The sequence below is a fragment of the Electrophorus electricus genome, chromosome 3 (assembly GCF_041902795.1).
Source record: "Electrophorus electricus isolate QZ-2024a chromosome 3, ASM4190279v1, whole genome shotgun sequence".
NCBI classification, from domain to species: Eukaryota; Metazoa; Chordata; class Actinopteri; order Gymnotiformes; family Gymnotidae; genus Electrophorus; species Electrophorus electricus.
The window spans coordinates 8,329,152-8,350,948 of record NC_137499.1 but is presented as its reverse complement, the minus strand read 5'-3'; the positions used below and the strand labels follow the sequence as shown (position 1 = coordinate 8,350,948).

Genomic DNA, 21,797 nt, shown 5'->3' with positions numbered 1-21,797 from the left:
CACACACACATACACGCATACACGCATACACACACACACACACACACACACACACACACGGTATGGTACTGTATATGGCCCTGTATACTGGCAAGTTTTTTTCTGGTCTTGTGTTGGGTAAGACAATGTAAAGGACAAAAAGGCAATGCCTTTAAAGTGTTCCATTTCATAATAATATTCATAACATGGAAACAAAAGCAAGTAATATCTTCAAAAAAACACCATATAGTCTATATTTTAGACTATATTATAGTCTTACATAGTCTATATTAACATGACAAGATGGAGGCATCAACAAACACGGTGGCTCGATGCGCTCTCCTTCATTGCTCCCTTTGTGTGCTTTTGCTTTTATGTCTAACCATCAGTGTTTAATCATGAGAATCCCACTTACACTTTCCAAGATCTTCTGACCTTGGTATTCCAGCATAAACTGGCTGTTACTAACAAATGTCTACACTCACACAACATACCAGAGGAGATAGACAGAACACTTGGATTGTTGTTGCCTCTGGAAAGCGGCAAAGATGAAGGAGATACAGGAAGCAAAAACATGGATACCAGTCTGGGCTGCTATAGCTGGTGAGTGGAAATGTGTGTGTCCCCACAGGCACATATTCCCACTCACATGCTGCAGTCAAACAAAACCGCATTTAGCAGAATCTTCAGTTCCATCTGCTCTAGCTTTCTAATCGAGTTACATGGGGCTCTTAGGAAATGTGTTACAATTAGCAGTCTCGAGGCTTGCTTATTGAAAGAGAATAAAATACGGTTTAAATAACACTTGTGAACTTGTAAATAATTTTATACTGGTACATGGCATCATAAACATTTTGTTTGTTTCTGGAAAAAAATCATAGTAATACACCAGCATTTATTTGGTGGCAGGAATCTGGAGTAGCTACACTACAGTTGTCATCTTCTGAAAATTTTGTCTCCGAGAGGTGGCTCAGAAGCAGTATGCTTCATTGCACCCTCACAGCAGGACTTGGTGCCAGTGTCAAAGCAATCATCAGAAAGCAACCACCACAACCACACACAAAACATACAAAAAAAAACCAACCCACTCTTACCTGTATAAGATGAGAGGGGACAGTCACCATAGCTACAGAAAGGGAAGAACGCAGGAGGGCTCGAAGTGCATATAAGAAGGTGGTAAGGGCATGGTAGTGGGTGGGGCTCTCGCTACAGCACAAGTCATCCCCCCACAATGCTGAACCCAGAGAATGAAGGCACACCCGCAACACATTCCGCACTGTACACTTAAAGAGAGAAAGAAAACCTTTATTAGTTTTATCATTAAAAATGTGCTGTTATGGCTTGAAAAGATTCAAATCATAGTAGATAATTCTGTTGAGAATTCTGTTGTTAAATCTTGTAAGTCAAAAAAGCAATTTCTAATTAAACTCCAAAACAGTTAGAAACTGGCACAGATGGGCTTTCAAATATCTGATTAACCTAATGAATCTAGTGTGTCCTATCCATGTGTTAATATGAGAAAGAGAGCATTAATACAGAAGTTAAGGCTTTTTTTGTTTATTTGTTTTTAAAAAGCTAAGCCAGCATCCCTTGGCCACACCTCCACCAATGTACCCTTTTGGGAACAATAACTTTATTAAGTTTACAATTTATTCATTGTAGTTTGTCATTTTTGCACTCTGTAACTGTATTGTGGGTGTGTGTAGTGACATACACAAGGTTTTCAGAGAAACAGGACTTTTTGGACAAAGGTCCATCAGCTGTGCAAGCAAAATGAAAGTGAAGCACAGCTAATGAAGGACCTCTGTCTAAAACATCCTGTTTCTCTGGAAAACTTGTGTACAGAAGAGAGCAGTAATGGAAGGATAATCAGACTGAATCCTTGGATTAAACTGTCATAGATGTCTAACCACTGCTGGCTAATATTGCAGGTCCAATGTTGAATGTGAAATAGCTGATGTGAAGTAGCAGTAGAAATTTGAGGCCCTGCATTTTCCAAGATCTTTAGGCTTTTGGAGTGTGAATAATTTGATTTGTGTTTTTGTGTTTTCAATAGAACTGCTTATATAGTCAAGAAATGAGAACTAGCCAGAGAGAGGGCTACCGGGTCATAGAGAGCAAGTCATTCATTTTAGGCATGATATTCATTTTATGTGCTGATATCTGGCAAATGAGAGATAAGGGTAGTTTGTAGTTTACGAATAGTTTATTATTGGTGGCTGAAGTGAGAGAACGTGGGTGGCAGGTGCATATAAGACCTGTAGCAATAGGTATTAGGGAATCTGTAGTCAAGTCTACCATATCCTTGCTTGTGCATTTGGTTTCAGAGGCCATAAACTAAAAGTAGTTGTGAAGGAGTTATCAGAATTGGATGAAAGGGCTAGTCAATGGTTGTGGATAAGGAGAGCACAGACTAGCTGGGAAATGCACTATAAAAGGGGCAATGGCTGAGGTGAGTGGGTTCTTGTGTCATGTCATTTCAAAATGCAGTAAATCCACATGGAACCACATGGAATCCATGGTGATACCAAGGATGCATTAAACGTGCCAATGGGGGTGGGTGTGACTCCCTTAGTCACCAGGGAGGCCAGTATGGATCTGTGGTTGGAGAATGCTTAGTGTTGTATTAGGTGAAATCTACGTGGAACTGGCAGCACTCAGTAAGCATCATTGGTGCCAGTGGTGCTGGGTGTATGGGCTTAGTTGCTGAGGAGGCCAATATAGATTTTACAGGTTCAGAACTGACTAGGGCAGTGCAGTTGTGTTTGCTATTGGCATATTGTGTAAAGCCCAGATGGAACTGACGGCACTAAGCATGCACTGACGGTGTCAGTGGCCTTATTCACCAGGGAGGCCAGCTTGGTTTAAAAATGAAGGGGAGTGGGACTAGGAGTGCAGACCTCATTATTGAGGCTTCTAGAGGTGTCGTGGCGTTCATTCAGTAAAACAAATGAAGAGAGGTGCATACCCGATGACCCTTGTGAAGATCTTGCAATGTTCTGGTTGCTTGTATGAAGTGAGTGGGCTGGGGCCCTATGTGTAGCTCTAATGTCTGACATAGAATATTTGAAATTTTATCCTGTGTAGAGTTCCATCTTTAGACTGTCTCTTAATTGCTGCAGTACAGGGACATAGTTGAGTTTGATATATATCACTCAGGTCAGGAGAGAGATGAATGCCAAGGTATTTAATGGATTATGCTGTGTACATGTTTAGACAGTACATCCCAGACCGTGACACCCCGGTTAAAACTCAGGAGGAAACTCCAGTTGGAATAGCCAGACACCTTGCTATAGTTGCTTATAATATCTGGACTGATGGGATGGATAATGAAGGACTGGAGATATATAGTAAAATGTCATCTACACAATCTGATTTTTGGTGGCATATCTTGGACTGGACTTGACATTTTATTATCCTGTCTGATGAAAGCAGCTTGTCAAGCTCTTTTTTGGAGTTGAAATTGCTTTGATACATGGATATTTATGAAAATAGAGTCAGAAGGTGAGTTATATAATTTTTTAATCAGAAATTAAAATATGGATAAAATCCAAAGTGCTTGAGAAGGTGATACAGTGCTACTTTACCCTTTCAAACGCCTTTTCAGCAGCAAGGCACACATATATATTGTTACTTAAGTTACTGTGGTGTTCCTGTTATAATGTACATGTGAATTGATCTTTTAATGCAAAATTTAATTTGTGTAGGCATGTCTCCCTTTGGTAAATCCAGTTTGATCTCCGCTTATGAGGGTGGAAATTACAGACTCGAGTATAATTGCTAAATCTTTACTTATGCAATTTTAGATAGGGATGATTAATGATATGAAGTGCAGTGTAAGCTGCAGCCCACTCCTGCAATTAAATGTAAGGTAACCCCAACACCCCTCACCATCAAGGTACTCTGGAATACCAGTCACTGCCCTATGGCGTGACTGGACCTTCACCCCTGGGACAACTCATAACACCCTTGTTTTACGAGGCCTTGTTTTACAAATACCAGAATACCAGTAAAATATCAATAAAAACTTATAAAGACCACACTCTTGAAGGAATACTTGAATTTGATGTTTGCCTTATGAAAGGTCTTCTAGTAAGCATCGCAATGAGACCAGAATCATGTACATATAACATTATCGATTTTTTTTTTGGAATAAAACATTTTTGTATTGCCTACTGATTGCACAGACAATGAAGTCATAGTTCCCCTCAGTGACTAGGCTAGTCTTAGTGAAGTTAGCACCATAGCTCTGTGGATTTCTGGCTTCTGCAAAAGTTCTCCCATCTGATCCCGATTCTTTTCTTTGCGGGTTGTGTGTGAGCAAATTTGTGTTGTATGAGTATGTTGCGCCTGAGCGAAAAACATGCAGTGTGAGTAAACTTCCTGTTGTGTGAGCAAACTTCTTGTTTTGAATGTCGGATATTTTGTCTGTCTAGTCATAGAGCTCTTGTGTTATGTAAATTGTAACTCGCTGCCCACATGCAATATTGTACATACAGAGGCCAAACCTTATGCTGCGTGACTACCAGGTCTGCTTTTTTTTTTTTTTTGTCTCAGATTGTAAGTGGTTTTGCTGTGTGATTGCCAGGATTCTAGTAAAGTGATCAAAACCTAAATTCTGTATCTGACCAGATGGATTAGTGTTATGAAAACACAAGCTGGAGGCAGTTGATTTTATGCCACATGATTACAAGGTTTATCGTTTTATCATTGAGTTGTAGCAAAGTGACCCTTCAGAGCCAGAATTAATTTTTACTATTCAGGTGTCATTTCAGTGAAATGGTGAATAATGTATAATAGTGAAATAGGAATCTAATCCCCTTTAGGCAATACTCCGGTAGTGACACTAACCGCTAGTTCCATTAGCTTTTTGGGACAGGCTAATCTTAGTGGAGTTAGCACCATGGCTCAGCAGTTCTGGCTTGGGCAAAAATATGCCTGAGCCAAGTCTGTCATAGTAGTCTATAACTCCTGTTTCACAACGTCAATAATTTTTCTTCATTAATCAATAAACTTCCTATTTATTCAACAAGTTGGTCATCATGGCAAATACATTTGAATTTTGTCATTGCACAATATATGAACTAATTAAGGAATGAGACTGATATAATGTTAATGAACCTTTGATATTTCATAATCATTAGTTGACATATTCCCTATATTTTAGGATGGTTGCTTGGTAATTTCTTCAGAATAAAGAGGTGTGACAGAAATTAAGGCTTTACATCGTCAGTTCTATTAAGAAGAATGACTGGCAGCCTTTGAATTTAATTTGTGTTTAGTCTCCAGGAGAATTTTGTTCTGAAAGTGTTTATGCATGTTGACAGTGCACAACATTATTAGACCATTAAATAAACTTTTTCTTTAAACTTGGAAAATGTACAAATATTTTCTCTCTTAGAGCAACATTATTCATTAACGTGTGGTGATGTGGAAAATGAGAGTTCATATTAAAGAAAGTCCATATGCAATATACGCAGGCGGTGTCCATAATCATTTAGGCCCATCTGTCAATGGCAGATAAATGCCAAATATATTTTCAGTCCTTAAAAATGTAATTATTTCAAAGAACACAGTGAGGTTTCAAAGCAATGCAAGAGAACAGCTAATCACTCTTTCAAGGGAACAGCTATTAACGATCATTTTCTTTAGTAAGCTGTTGCTTATTTGTTGTTTATTTGATTTGTTTACATCCTTTAGTCATGCCTTTAAATATGAATAGTAGACAGAGAGGAAAGGCAATTTAAGCCTTGCATTAGAGTACATTTAAAAGAAGTCATCTTACCAACCACAGGACAGGATTTCCTTTTAATTACTTTTTTGACAAGCAAATGTTTGAGGCAGATTTGGCAATTGGTTAGTGTTACCTGTGCCATCAGAGGATGAACTTTATAACAACTCTCAGATGCAAGTTACAATACTACTACAGAACTGCAAACGGTAAATAAAATTGTACCCAATTTGCATATACAATTTGTGTCCATTAAACTGTGTAACCAAATTGGTTTTGGAAACTTGCCTTTGGTGAAAAGCCCTTTTTGTGTTTAGGTCCTCTTGACTCAAACAGCACACATCCATACAGCCACTATGTTAAGTCAAGTCCACTGCATGACGATTAGTCAGAACACTACATTAGAACATCACTGGACAGCACTGAAAAATCAGGGAGGTAGCATGACATGACCACAAAGTGTGTGTCAGAATGAGAGCCACAATGTCTGGCAGGAGCACCAGCACATTTCTGGCACACTGGCCTCAACTGTCAGCCACAGGTCTACAGGTAAAAGTGGAGAACCCTCCACAGCAGAGACCATGGGAGCTTGAGGGCAGTTGCAAAGTTGGAGCAACACTGCAATTAACATCAGTGTATGTTAACATTCTAAATGCATCTCTGAGTAAAAACCTGACTGACTATCTCTGAGCATTTCTGACCACTGGAGCTTGTAATTAGATAGAAGCTTTTTAACCGTTTTCATTAGTGTTATAGAGAAGTTTCTGAATAGCTCAGACTTTCTGGTGAATGTGTTCAAAGTGTATCTGAAAATTCCACTTAGACATTGATATTACCGCTGTTTGGATTTGTCACATGAACTGTTGAAAATTCTACACACCCCCATCATCCTCTCCACAGCTACATGGAGTTTTTCATGCTCCACTATCCAAAGCATCTAAAAGAAAATAAACCTCATTGTTCGCCTACATTTTCAGACCTTCCTTGGGTTGGGCTGAGCACTTCCACCACCTCGCTTTTCTAATTCCTCTGTACTGGAGGTTTGCTATGTAAAACCCCACTCAGGAACCACTGCACTAACCACCACACAAGCATAAGTACCTACAGCCTTGGCTAATACACTAACTGTTCTACAGTTTACATATCCGTCAGTGACTTTAATAATCAATAACTGACTGGTAAATAAAACGATCTGTTCTTCTTCTTCCCCAAACAAATTAGGTAAATGGAAAGAAAGACAAACACATACATAGAAAGAAAAGCATGAATTTCTGCGAGTGATTGAAAAACATTCTATGTTATATAAGGTGCCATCAGTGTTAGTGGTAAAGGAGAAGCATATAGAGAACAGGACGTCAGTGTGAAAGTCCCAGGGAGGGTTTTCAGGAAATAAAGAATTTTGAAACATATTTTAAACAAATTAAAGATGGAAGCTCATGTGCCGCAGCTTTCAATTACCTTTTGACCAGACTGTTACATTATCATGTCACCTAATCCCAAAACATCTAAACAGAAAATGTTAGTCACAGAACAGAACCAACACCACATGCTTTTACACTTTGGCCATACTCTTCCCAAGGTAAGGGAAATGATTATTTTTTAACACAAGTATGTCTAGCTGTAATAATTAGGTTACATAATGCTATCTGAAGTTTAACTGCCACATTAAGGTCACATAAAAGGTGGAAAAAAAAAAAAAAAAAGAGGTGTCTTGAGGCCTAGTCTCCAAAGTAGCTCTGCATGGACAATAGTGGGTGGTGGGTGGTGGGTGGGGGAGGTTGGCTGGAAGAGGATGAAGTCTTTAGTGGCACTGTCTGAATATGGACAGAGGCTCATATGGTTCAATGTCTGTCTTTGCCTGTTTACTACATTGCTAATGGGACTCAAAGAGTGAAAAACCCAGGGGAGCACGGCTTCCTCTGATATAGAAAGAGGAGGAACTGCTATCTTTGAGGTTTAATTTTTTAAATAAAGAATATTTGGTCCATGATTTGATGTCGATGAAGGATTTAGATAATGAGGGCATCGCAAATCTGATATTTTTATTCCGAAATTTATTTGCTTTACATATAGATTTTAAATTCCATGCTTAATATTAGATTTTTTTTAAAAATCACAAATTTGCTCTTGTAGAGATGTTCCACAATCATTTCTGATCCAAAATCACGTGCTGCTTTTTGCCATCAGAATTGGCCGATACAAAAACCATTTCGAAAACTGTATAAAGGGAGCCAGCATTAACTGAACTATTTAACACACTGAATTATTTAATGCACTGGCTTCCAAAAACATTCATTCAACCCCCTTAAAGGTGATTTGTCTGGTTTACAAACACAGACTGGAATTTTTTTATTATTATTTCACATCAGTTTGCTCTTCAAGTAAATTTTCAAAGTCCAAATTCATTATTTGTCAGCAAATTAAAAAAAAAAATTTAAAGGCAAAAAATGCTACATGTATAAATCTTCTGCTCCTTCAGACTTCTAGTACTTGGTAATTTTAGTGCAATTGCACCTTTAGGGAAGTTGGGGTAAGTTGCTGGCAACTTTGCACAAAGTTTGGGAGAGATTTTCACCCATTCTTCATGGCAGATTTGGTTCACATTATTCAGTTTGGTTGGAAGATGCTTATGTGCCAGTATGTTCAAACGGCAACATCAGTTCTTGTTATTCAACTTCAGGGTTGTTTTGGCCTTGTTTTTGGGATCTCCCAGCATACCTAGTCCCCTCTGAGGAAAAGCATCCCCATGAAATGAGGATACCACCCAATACCTCACTGGCAGCATTAGGTTTGTGCCACACACTTGAATTTTTGCAAAAAAACTCAACTTTTGTCTTACTTGACCTCAAAACCTTATACCAGAATTTAGCTGTGTCACTCTGATACCCTCTGGCGAGCTGCAGATGGGTTTTGGATGGGTTTTTCTTCTGTAATGGCTTCTTCTTACTCACCCTTCCATATCATATTATTTCATTTAGTTGTATACAGTTGCTCATATCATAATGCAGCATTCATTTCCTAATAATTGATCCAACAGTGGTGAATGAGATTCATTTAAACACTTGAATACTGTGTTGTAGCCTTTTCCTCTCTTGAGCATGTCTTTAATTTTCATAGAATGTTCTTGGTCATTTTCCCACCTTTCTTTCAAATTCATAGTCTGACGAATTTTACTTCAATTAATGGATATTATAAAAAAGCAAACTTTAATGATTCACAAGTAAAGGCCATCTGTAAACTAACCGTTTCCAGTCTTTCATCTGTGTAAACTTGGAGCTTTCACAGCACAGGGATTGAATACTTAAGCAAACAGCATTCTTCATTTAGAGAAGGAGTAATGACTTTTACGAGTTTTGATTACAATGTGATTAATTGAGGATGGGCATGATTTTGCATTTCCTACACAGGATCACTGAGCAATTTCGTCTGCTTGGAGAAAAATGCCAACTACCCTGCTTTGTCTGTGAGCAAAGCATACAATATACAGTGAGGCAAAGTTTAATAGTGTCTGGAAGAATAATAAAAGATTTTCACTTGAGATATGCTAACCTGTGAACTGGATCCATCAAAGCCTTCTTTCTGGATAAGTGCCTGGATGCACTGCAGCAAACCAGCATAGGGTCCTGTTAGGTGGCTAAGCATAAAGGAGTAAATAGAGTAAGCAAAATAATTGATTAAAACAAACGCATCATAAATAGATTACTATATACAGATAAAGGAGAACAGAATTAACTGAAATTCTCTGTGTAGTTCACAGAAGCTCAAGCTCAAACTGTGAGGCTAGCAGGGCTGATTTATTATAGTGGGTGAAACATCTTCATCACAATGCTGAAAAAACTGTCACCAGAGTTAGTTGGGATTTTTTATTTACTGTTCTGGAGAGAGTCATTCTGAGACAAATACAATAGCTGTCAGTCTAAATACAATTTTTTTTTTGTGGTTGAGCCACTAGCTCAATCAGTTGGAGCAAGAAATGTCTACTCTGGTATTACAATTGAGGGGGAAGACCACTGTATCTCTCTGTAAGCAGATGGCGTTCTTTTGTACATGTCCAACCGAGAAAGCTGTTTTGGTACTGTTCTTGATTTGATCTTTAACTATATAGTGAATTGTCTGGCCTCTCAGCAAATCATTGTCTCTACCTCTGAATATTTCACAAGATATGCATAAAGGACAGCTACTTTCTTTTTAAATTACAGAGACCAGGTTCAGACATCTTATATTTATTACACACAATCTAAATGATCAATTTAAGAGTAATTTACCACCTTGGGCATAATTAAACAAGAGCTACATGACGAGCTCTTACAAAACATTTTTTTTCAATTGAACCAGTGTTATAAAAATGAATATATCCACTTCATCTCAGGCTAAGTTACTATCCTAGCTAGCTATGTAGTTACATATTATTTGATAAGTGCCATTAACACAAATAAGCACATCTGTCTTTCAAAATATGTGAAACAATTTTTCATTTTTGAGAAAATATCTTCAGCCAATTTGTCATCACCATAGGTGAACTCATTATCGCGATTGACAGAAACACTGTCACTAGACCAAACAGGACAGTGACTGGGCCAATCAACTTACCAGACATACTTTTTTACTGGCTCCAGGCCACCATTATTTTGAAACCTGGCTCTGCAACTCCTTTCTCCTTAATAACATCTCCAAGCAAAGGGGATCTTTGTGATTTTCAATTATTTTCTTGGGTGTTAACAATAGTGCCAGTAGCTAAATGGATCTCAGTTGTAAAATATAAGAAGAATAAATGCAGTTTGAAAATATAAAATTTCAAGATAAACAGAAAACAAAAGCATTTGAATTTTTTCCTTCCATTGTCTTAGTGAAGTGATATTCACTGCCTTGGCCATCACATTCGTAGTTCTCAGCTTTACGGAACTTATTGGCGGTGTGCACGCACACAGGGTCAAAACCTTTGAGGGGTACTAAATGTACATGTGCATATGTGCGCGTAGGCATGCATGCAGGCAGACACACACACACACACACACACACACACACACACACACACACACACACACACACACACACACACACACACACACACACACACACACAACTCAGTCCACCCAACCGTACACACACTCATGTAGACAATGGGTCACAGCATGTTACCTTTTTCTTCCACCTTAGGAAACACAATGGTCTCTGACCTTACTGAAGGGATATTTTGTGCTCAAGAGTTTCGAGAGGCAGTAATCAAAAGAGGTCCTGCCCCCATTACATCTGAGAGGCAGAGGCATGGTAGCCCATTGGAGCGTGCTAAGTTGCTGTCCACAGAGAATAATGGTCAAGAGGTGAGCCAATTATGACCCCAGGCAGGTGAGAAAGGAAGGAGTGTGAGCCTCCTTCTTAAACAGCAAGCTCCACTTACACCTACAAAGCATCTTATGCCAATTACAACACATAGTGAAATGAAGCTATAAACAAGCTATAAACGGCCGAAAAGATCATCAAGGTAGCCCCAGCCTCGCTAGTTGAATCTGTAGTTAGCTGGAGAGCACAACTCCAGAGCACTAGAAAAAAGGACACATGAGGAAAGGAGATCTAGAGAGATAAAAGCTAAAAGCTTTATGGCCAGTGCTTCAGCTTCCCATAAAAACAATTAATTTAACCATAATGCGCCATCAGGATGTATGACGACAGAATTCCTGAAACTACACCAATCTAAGCTGTATCATTTAAAAAGGTCCCAATACAGTGCACGGTCATCCTGGCTAAGTTATAAAAACAGGAACACATTTCCTCAAGCAAACACAGATGCCGTGGCGGAGTAATTCTAATAAACAGAAAGACAACCTTTATTTGCATACATAAAATGAGAGAACCCCCATAAATGGCTCCTGATGGCTCCTGATATATAAACCAATCTCTCTCTCTCTCATATATATATATATATATATATATATATATATATATTTGTTCCACCCAGCTTTAATGGTGATTTCAAAATACACTTTGATAGTGCACAAGACCCTCACATTCAGAGATCAGCCTTTAGTTCTATATTAGAATGAATTGGTTTCACTAAATGTATAAGAGAATCCACAAATTCGAGTGGATATATGCTTGACTTAGTACTGACAGAGTGTAGACGTAGAGAATACAGCCATGCTACACCAGTCTGATGCCATCTCACACTAGACACACGATCACGTCAGCCACTGCATCTAGATTTATTGCAAATCTCCCTGATTTATCATTTGTCACTAGGATACCCTCAAAAAATAGAACATACATGGTGCCACACTAAACTTAGGAGAGCCTTCTCAAGTATATAAAGGCGCTTTTTACTGCTTGAACAGCTGATCTCTCGACCCTAATAGAAAATAACAATAATAATCTTAGATTTCTATTTAATACAATTTCATATCTAACTAGGAATATAACTGACACCAATGTTCGGATTACAACATCACATAGCAGTAATGAGTTCATTCTTCAATGAGAAAATTAAGCACATTAGAGAGAACATTCAGAGTATTAACATGACATCGGGCAGCTACTTGGAGATCAGAACAACCAAGCCAAAAGACTCTAGAATCCTTTACAACTATGCAAGAGCCAGAACTTACATCTCTGATCTTGTGCTTAAAATCCTCCACTTGGTTACTATATTCACTGCCTGCACACTTTCTTAAGAAATTCTACCTGATGTAAGTGAACCTTTACTAAATTTTATAAACTCCTCCTTGAACATTGGCTACACACCTAAACCAATGAAATTAGCAGTAATCAGGCCAATTATCGAAAAATCTAACCTTGACCCATGTCAGCTGTCAAACTACAAGCCAATCTCAAACCTTCAATTTATTTCCAAGAACCTAAAAAAAGATGTAGCTCGGCTGCTAAGCTCATACCTGAATCAGAACCAGATACATCCAAGTCTTTCAGTCAGGGTTTAGGCCACATCATAGTACAGAAACAGCACTGATTAAAGTAGTTAATGACCTGTTGTTGGCTTCTGAACAGGGTTATGTCTCTTTGCTTATATTGCTTGGTCTGAGTGCAGTATTTGATACTATAGATCACATTTAACTAGAGACACTCAAAAATGTTGTTGGGATTAGTCGAATAGTCCTTTCCTGGTTTAAATCTTATGCAGTTGGTAGCTACAAGTTTGTTAACATAAATGGAGACTTCTAAGCATACAACAAGGTTAGCTATGGTGACCTACAAGAATCTGTTCTAGAGCCTCTGCTTTTTCTTTATATTTGCTACTGCCAGGTGACATTATACGTAAACACTGTGCTAGTTTCCACTGCTACACTGATGAGACTCAGTTATGTCTCAGCCAAACCAGAGGAAATACATCAACTTTGTATTAGTGAGGAATGCATAAAGGAACATCAGACACTGAATCTTGAGGAACTTTCTCTCCCTTAATCCTGACAAAACAGAGGTGCTTCTATTAGGCCCAGAGAAAGCTAGGTCCTCCCTCTCTAATTACTCAATGGTCTCCCAATCATAGCTTCTCTAACAGTTAAAGATCTTGGAGTGATAATGGATCCCAGTCTCTCATTGGAAGCTCATGTAAATATTTCTAGGACCGCCTTTTCCCACCTCTGGAACATTACAACGATTAGGTACATAATCTCCACAGAAAAGCAGAAAAGCTAGTCCATGCATTTATCATTTTAAGATCAGACTACTGTAATGCCTTACTATCTGGCTGCACCACTAAGTGCCTAAACAATCTCCAGCTAGTTCAAAATGCAGTAGTCAAGAGTTCTTACTAGATCTAGAAAATCGAGCACATCACTCCTATCTTAGCTACTTTACATTGGCTCCCAGTAAAATTTTGTATTGATTATAAAATACTTCTAATGATCTACAAAGCATTGAATAGTCTTGCCCTGCAGTACCTTAGAGAACAACTAGTGCAATACAACCCAAAATGTCTGCTTAGATCAAAACGTGCAGAATCTTTACTAGTACCAAGAATAAGAAAACCTATTTCAAGGGCAGAGCCTTTTCCTATAAAAGCTCCCACACTATGGAATAACCTTCCTGTAAATGTTTGAGACTCACAGTACCAATATTAAATCTGTACAGTAAAGCATTTTATTAATTATTTCTCATCTTACATAAAGGTGTAGATCTGGGGGTCCATGGGTATTATATTGAGAGATAAACTGGGATGTAATGATGCTGTCATTTCACTTCACCTCTCTTTTGTCACTCATGTTTGTTGACTGAGAGCAGCAGAGTACTGATGTTCCAGGGTGCCCTCATGCTTGTGGTTCCTTCTGGCTCTATCCCTTTAGCTATGCTGCCATAGCTAGATCTGACGGAGTCCATCTTTGCACATTATAGTGTGCTAATTTACACACCCTTCTGCCGAGGTACACCTACCCGATGTCATGATGTTACTGAGACTCAACCCATCTCAACTGCCATGGTTACTCCCACCAACCTCGATGTCCCCTGCTGTATCCCATCACACCTTCACCCCAGCCAATTACGTCACTGTTGCCCTTGATGGACGTTCTCATGCAGGATGGGTTTCAGAAACGCACATTCTAACATGACCAGACTAGGACTTCTAAAAAACTGGACTACACATTGATTACTTTTTTTTTTTCATTTTATTATTATTTATTTCGCACTTTCCTTACTTCTTCTGCTCTTTATTGACTATATTGTTATTATTGTGGTGTCTGTTGCCGGCCAGAGGAGGATGGGCTCCCCCTGAGTTTTGGTTCCTCTCAAGGTTTCTTTCTCATGCTCTAGGGAGTATTTTTCTTGCCACTGTCTCCCTTTGCTTGCTCACTGGGGACTTGGACTCGGACATTTGTAAAGCTGCTTTGTGACAACATCTGTTGTAAAAAGAGCTAAATCAATAAATTTGACTTGACCCAGCTCTTGAATATACATGGAACTTAAAGGCCTAAAAAAATTCCATTCCTGTGGGTTTCCTGAGGAAGCCAGAGATGATGCCTTGGTTTGTGTTTCAGAGAGTGGATGCACCGACCTAGAAACAATTGGCTGTTAAGACAACCAGAATTACTTTGGTGCTTATTTATCATCCTACAAATAAAACAGTGGCTGATATTTTACTTAAACACTTCAAAATCATCCAGTATCGTGCAGAGACCAAGTCATCAAATGCTTTTATTACTATTAAAACATAAATTCCATTAGGTGTGGACTCATTTGGAGGTCCTTCATCAGCTGTGCAAGCAAAGTGCTTCACTTTCATTGTTGATGGATGAATGTGTGTGTGTCTGTCATTTCCAAGTCAAAATCCAAACTAGATTTGGCCATTGAGGGCTTTCTACCTGGACTCTTTGGCTGCAGTTTTTTCTTCTGGAAGGTAAAAGGTGTGGCACTTGGCAGCCTGACGTACTTGCTGTTCCATGGGCTTGGAGAGATCATAGCAATGCCCAAACAAGGATGAACCAAATGTGGTCTAAACAAAACATAATGAAGCAGAAGCAAGTTAAATAACATTTATCAACAGGTAAAATATATTACCAAGAGATCTGACAAGCTCCAGTTCTGATAACAGAAAAGGCTCCCCCATATTACTTTCTAGAGCAGTGTTTTCCAATCGCAACCTAAAGTATGTTGCATATGTCACATTATACATTATATATGCACACGCACACACACATTTTATATATATATATATATATATATATATATATATATATATATATATATATATATATATATATATATATATATATATATATATATATATAAATATAAATAATCAGGCACAAGCCAAAACACCACTGAACATTCTGCAGGTTACTCTGAGAGAAAAAGGAGACAAGCATATGTAAAGTTTTCAATGTTTTTCAAATTCTGTTGAAACAAAAATTAAAAGGTATTTTCATGTGAGTATATCAAAATGTTTTGGTGGGTCAATTCTGCAAATACTCCTAGTGTTGCCTATTGTGAAAGATGAAGGAAAACTGTGTAATATAGAGAGGGTACAAAGGAAAAACAATTTTTATGAAGGAACAAAATGTTGCTCATATATATGTTGCTCAGTTGTAATGTGTAAATAGGAGCTTTCCTTTTGATACGTTATTTATAGCTAGTGTCACAAAATGCTGCCCCCCACCACTAGTCACGTGGTATGGCCCACTGCGTGCAGTGGGATTCACGTTTGTCTTATTTGTGACCTCCTTCATGGCACACACCTGCACAGGGTTTAGTGCTGTGTCTCTGTCTGTATTTAAACCCGTTAGTGTGTGCTTCCTCGTTGGTCACTGTCTGTGTAGCCACTGTTAACATTTTTATAACCTCTTTTCAATGTTTTGGTCATTGTCGTTAGCGTTATGTGTATTCATGTGCACCATTAATGTTATACGTGAGTGCCACCATTGTTGTATACGTTGTATGTCAATAAATGTTTGTCAAAGTCGTGGGAATCCGTGCATCCTACTCTGTGCCCTACGGCACTCGGGCCGCCACAGCTACATGATATAAGGCTGCATTAACTTTTAAAATACAAGCCTTCTGTTTGATTAAAAATGTTTTCTTTTAACTAACAAAATATTCAAATGTTTTTCTAATGATGCACAGTGTGCCATCTATCTGAACACAGAGCTACAACTAATGATAATTGTTATTTATTACTCTGTTGATATTTTAATGTGAATTATATACTGGCTATTTTACATAGCACTAGTAGTTTGTGTTAAGATTTATTTGGATGCTTGCTGAAACTGAGTAGGTCACCAACAGCCCCACCTAGATTATTTTTCACAAGATGCCACTGCTCTTTACAATACTGCATGCATTTCACATGCTAACATGCCTGAATTACAACAACACACCGCTAAATAATAGGCTACAATATACAAACTCTGTTGTTAGATACTAAGTGGTTACCATACCATACCAGATACCATATGGGTTGATGCAATTTGAAAATGTCTTTTAAACTAACAATTTCATAAACCTAAATATTATTTGACTATATTTCAAAATAATTAAAATTTTAAAACCATACTGAAAACATGTACCTGGAATTTTGGAAGGTTCTGGTAGCGCCAGGCTATTTTCATAGCATCTGGATCATGAAGGTGTAGTGGCGTTGGAGGCCTGTCCCCTTGATCTGTGCTGACATTATCATCCAGAATAGGAGATGGAAGCATCTGCATTTCACAAAACAAACATCTTATACATTCTCACATCAAAATGTCTCAAAAGAACTACAACTACTTCAGTGAAGCCTTTACATAAGGATGAAATAGCAGTTTGAATGTTATTATCTCTAAGAAACAGAATCAGCACATAGAGAAAACCCCAAACAAGTACACTGGCTGTTAACTGACTGTCTTTGCTAGACTAGAAATCTAACACTGTCAGCACTAAACTCAACAGGATTAAAGGGAAAAGAGCAAAAAATAACAACCAGATGCACCCTTTCCTCAGAGATTAAACAGCCAGATTAAACAACAAGAAAAAAAGTACAGCCTCACAAATACCATCTGAAACGGAGCCCAGCTCAAATGATAGTTCAACTGTTGGGCCTCATTAAGACAACAGTGGCTGGGGCCAATCAGGTTGAAGCAGGAGGAACTCCTGTGTCATTAAGGTGAGCCTTGTTAAGAGCACACAGGCAATTCCCCAGGGTACCAAAAAAAACCCAGTGCCATTCAAAGAACAGCTCCAGAAAGGTCACCAAGGCCCCAGGGAGTGCAGCACAAATACAGATAGTCATAAAAAAAGAATACAGAAGCAGAAAGGAAGCAGTTTGCCTTGGTCTTACACATACAACATCGCCATTACTAAAGCCTAAATCAAATGACCTAATAGCAGATCCATTTTACCTTAGCTTCCAGAAATGAGGTTTTGACCACAACATTCCTGATGCTGCTTCTGAAGATCATGCACTGTATGACACACACTAAAGTAATACAGCAACACATGTTGCTAAAACAAATGCAACTAACGTCACAGTCAGGCTACCATTTAGCTTGAAGCTGGCCAACCCCAGTACTTCTAAACCTGGCAATTAATTGATGAGATAAATCAGTGTGTCTGAGCAGGGAAATCAACAATCAGATTTGGGCACCCCAACTAAGCCACTGAAAGAGGACATGCAATATTCTTGGTTAGAAAATACCTTCTAAAGATGGCCAAATTATTAAGACTTTAATGTAATTGTAGTTTGCAATATACCCACACTGTGGCACTATAGTTTAATGTGTAATGAAAGCTTATTGAATAAATTAAATGGAAACATATTACCTGCATGATGTTTTCAGGGTGATCTTGGGCAGATGCCAGGAATAGTTCATGCCCACACACCACTCCTTCAGCCAAGAAGTAGCGGAGTAGCATTTGGGAGTAGCTGTCACTCTGATCCTCCTCTATAAATACCAACCAGATCATTTAAACCATGTCCACACACAACCCTTAATTCAAATCACTGAAAAACTGGTTGTGTCATTGTGACAAAATGACAGACAAATGGCAATACACCATAAAAACATACGTTTTTTTTAGTATCTTAGTATCAGCTAGTGACATCCAACACTGCAGTTAAAATTGAATACCAGCTCAGTCTAGGCTGGTGTTGACTAGGTTCCAACTTGAGTGCTTAACAGGAAGCATCATGGATGGAGAGGGAAGGGTGTGTGATGAGCAGAATCAGAATTATTCACCTTCTCCCAGCTCCATTCACCTGCTTCTGTAGGCCACAGTGGGGTTGGCTGAAGCAAGCAGATTCCCAGCTACCTCTCTCTAGAATTGATCCTGCCCTTGCTGCCTCTTTCTGGCTTTGCTATCATGTCTGTGACATTCTGTTTACAAGAAAAATACAACAATCCTTCAAATAATCATTGAAGAAACACTGACTGTACCCCACACCATTCCATATTGATGTGTTTCTAGGCCAGCAGGTTTTTGTGGTATTCAGAAACCCTGACAAAGGCCACCAGATGGGCCCTCTTTAGAAAGGGCCTATTGTGCTGCCACATCTACGATGGTGTACAAATGAAACCTGCAGGGCTATTTGCAATGCAGAGGCCTGTGGCTGGGGGGGGGGATGAGGCAGGACAGAGTTGTGGACTGTAAAACATATCTAATGGCATATCTCTGAGTAAAGATAAATGCACTAATGCATTATACTGATAACTTTTATCTAACTTTGTTGGCTATTACAATAAAGTTTTTAAAAAATCCCAAAATTCATAGGTTGCTTTTCAAGATTGTTCAACACAGTGTTACTTTATTACTCTATTAAACCACATAGCCTAGAATACTTGAGACAGTTTGTTTTAACATTTGGTCAATCTTTGAACAGCTCCTGGTTAGTACATGTTGGTCTATAGAATCACTCTTAAGGAGCATGCAATCCTACATGATCGATGTGACCTTCCATTTGTTTATGCTAAATTCTGACCCTACCATCCAAATGTCAAAGCAGAAATCAAGACTCATCAGATGAAGCAATGTTTTTCCAATCTCCTATTCGCTAATTTTGGTGAGCACATGTGAATTATAGCCTCAGTTAACCATTCTTAGCTAACAGTAGTGACACCCAGTGCGGTCTTCGGCTATTGTAGCTCATCTGATTCAAGGTTTGATGTGTTGCGCATCGAAGAGATACTCTTCTGCATACCTCGATTGTAACAAAAGGTTGGGTTATTGTTGCCTTTCTATTAGCTCATATTAGTCCGGCCATTCTCCTCTGACAAGAACAAGGCATTTTTGCCCAGAGAGCTGCTACTCAGTGGATAGTTTCTCTTTTTTAGACCAATCTCTGTAAACCCTAGAGATGGCTGTGCATGAAAATCCCAGTAGATCAGCCATTTCTGAAATACACAGACCAGCCCATCTAGGACCAACAACCTTAACATTTTCAAAGTCACATAAATCACCTTTGTTCCCCATTCTGATGCTCAGGTTGAACTTCAGCAGGTCATCTTGACCATGTCTACCTGCCTAAATATTGTTGCCATGTGACTGGCTGCTTACATATTGGACCCCCATGTTGGACGGTGAGTGTATAATCACAATACACATTTGTATTCAATCTACCCAAACTAACAAAAGGTCATGTCAAAAAAACTTTAGAGGATTTGGCTGAGATGTTATTAAAAATCATTTTAAAACGTGCAGAGAGGCGACCCTTCCTAATCATAAAACTAAAAATTTTCAATACAAGTGAAACAGCATTTTAATATATCAGCACAACATATCAATCTTCACCCTAATATCTATGTCGTTATATTTATTAACATAAATTGCTTTCATTTTAAAACAGCCTAACTGCATTATAGCAGTCTGCACTTTAATAAGGGTCTTTCATTAATCAAATCAAATTTATTTATATAGCACTTTTTACAACAGAAGGAAAAACTCCCTAGAGCATGAGGAAGAAACCTTGGAAGGAACCAAGACTCAAAGGGCAGGGGGGGCATCCTCCACTGGTTGACAACAGTCACCATAATAGTAACAATTTTAAGAGGAAAAATAAATAAAAAATGGAAAAAAAACAAACCAAGCAATTAATGTCTAGTCCGGTTTTCTAGAGGTCCTAGTCTTGTCCCGATGATGTGCATGTATCCAAAGCCATCTCGCAAGAGAATGTCCAGCAACACAGTTAGGAATAAATTTGATTTGTTCAGTGTGAGAGCAACCTCAGTGTTAAGCAGGGCAAGTGAACCAATTGCCTCTGCAAGCATAAGAATGATACTCACAGGCTAGAAACTGCCAGTAAGTTATACACACCATGCAACAGACACTGTAGAATGTGATCCAAATTCTATTTGGCACTTTGATTTTGCACTCCAGGTATTTAATTATGAGAACTACTGAGACAGGGTATTCTTTTTCTGCAGCATGAGCTGGGCATAAACATTTCCAAACTTTCCACTATTAGATTAATGATCTTACCTATGAGCAATAGGGTTCCCACTGCTAGGCCTCCTCCTTAGCAAGAAAGAAAAGCAATTAGCAACTAACATGTCATGAAAAAGTATTATTAATGTGCTTATGATAAGACCAGTTTTTAATATTTCTAAAGGAAAAAAAACAAGATATGTCCCTCATAACAGGAAAATGCTAATTCCCGAAGCCCACCACTTTTGTCTGGTACCAAAATAAAGAAAGCTTGCGGTAGTATAGGCAGGATGAAAACCAGAATTTTACTTAATTGGGTATTGCCTTATTTGTCCAGATTATGAATGGTAATTTTCATTAAACATATTTGGTATAGTGCAAAACATACGCTATTGCTTTCATGAAAATGGTAAGTCTATTTAGCTTTCATGCCAAACGCTAAGTCAGAAGAAACACAAGTAAAACTCTACAGTTAACGTTACTTTTTGCATATGAAAAAACACTACAAACGCATTGCTAACGTTGTGCATTACTATAACATATACCCGACTAATAAATTAGTTAACCGCAAGATATCTTTAGTTCAACACTCAGTTTACCACATAGGCCAAGCTTATGTTTGTCTCAGGGAAAATCTATGTCTATTTATTTTGTAAGTGTTAGCATTCCAAACTTCAAAGCTGTTGGAAATACATGTAATTTTGGTTATTAATTTTAGCTAGCTAGAATATATACTTCTGCTCGTCTTAACTATTGTTGCTAACTAGATTAGCAAGATACATTTAGCGGTATAACAAGAAATTCTGAACGCCTGAATTCAGCAACATGAAGTTTAGAAACACAGAAATTGCGTAAGGCGAATACAAAAATATTTACTTATAGCAAGATTCATAAACATTTAACCCTGAAATCTGCCTTTTTTACAGGGAATTTGCTAGCTAGCTGGCTGTTGCTTGCTATTGGTATGAGTCTAACTGACAGTAACGGGTGATACTATACTGCAGTAACTAACCTATGACATAGTCGAGTGAGGTCACGCCAGTTGAAACAATAAGCTGCCCATTTTGAACAGACGGTCTTGTTCCAGGAATAGAGACTAGTTTGCTGCGTGTTTTTTTCTGAAAGCTGGTGGCGTTATTGCTTGATAAATTGTACAGCTTTTCCATGCTGTTCATGTGGGCCGCCATGCCTTTTCCTACAGACGGAAGAAAACAGATGATGCAATATATAACCGTCCAATCAGAGATGAGAC

The 21,797-nt window shown here is 38.4% G+C and overlaps 1 protein-coding gene across 4 annotated transcripts in view; it reads right to left on the bottom strand.

The window, feature by feature from the left end:
- elp4 (elongator acetyltransferase complex subunit 4) overlaps positions 1-21,740 on the bottom strand; it is a 39,052-nt gene extending 17,312 nt beyond the window's left edge. For 2 of the 4 annotated variants that reach the window (XM_035532034.2, XM_081710131.1), the window contains exons 1-7: positions 21,558-21,740; positions 20,600-20,635; positions 17,948-18,069; positions 16,717-16,848; positions 15,016-15,146; positions 9,260-9,344; positions 1,074-1,262 (exon numbers count right to left, since the gene is read on the bottom strand). In XM_035532034.2, coding sequence (XP_035387927.1) covers positions 1,074-1,262; positions 9,260-9,344; positions 15,016-15,146; positions 16,717-16,848; positions 17,948-18,069; positions 20,600-20,635; positions 21,558-21,732 — 870 coding nt within the window. In that variant the 5' untranslated portion in view covers positions 21,733-21,740. The remainder of the gene's footprint in view (positions 1-1,073; positions 1,263-9,259; positions 9,345-15,015; positions 15,147-16,716; positions 16,849-17,947; positions 18,070-20,599; positions 20,636-21,557) is intronic. The other 2 variants (XM_081710130.1, XM_081710132.1) reach the window with 2 other exon arrangements.
- Between the last annotated feature and the right edge of the window lie 57 nt (positions 21,741-21,797).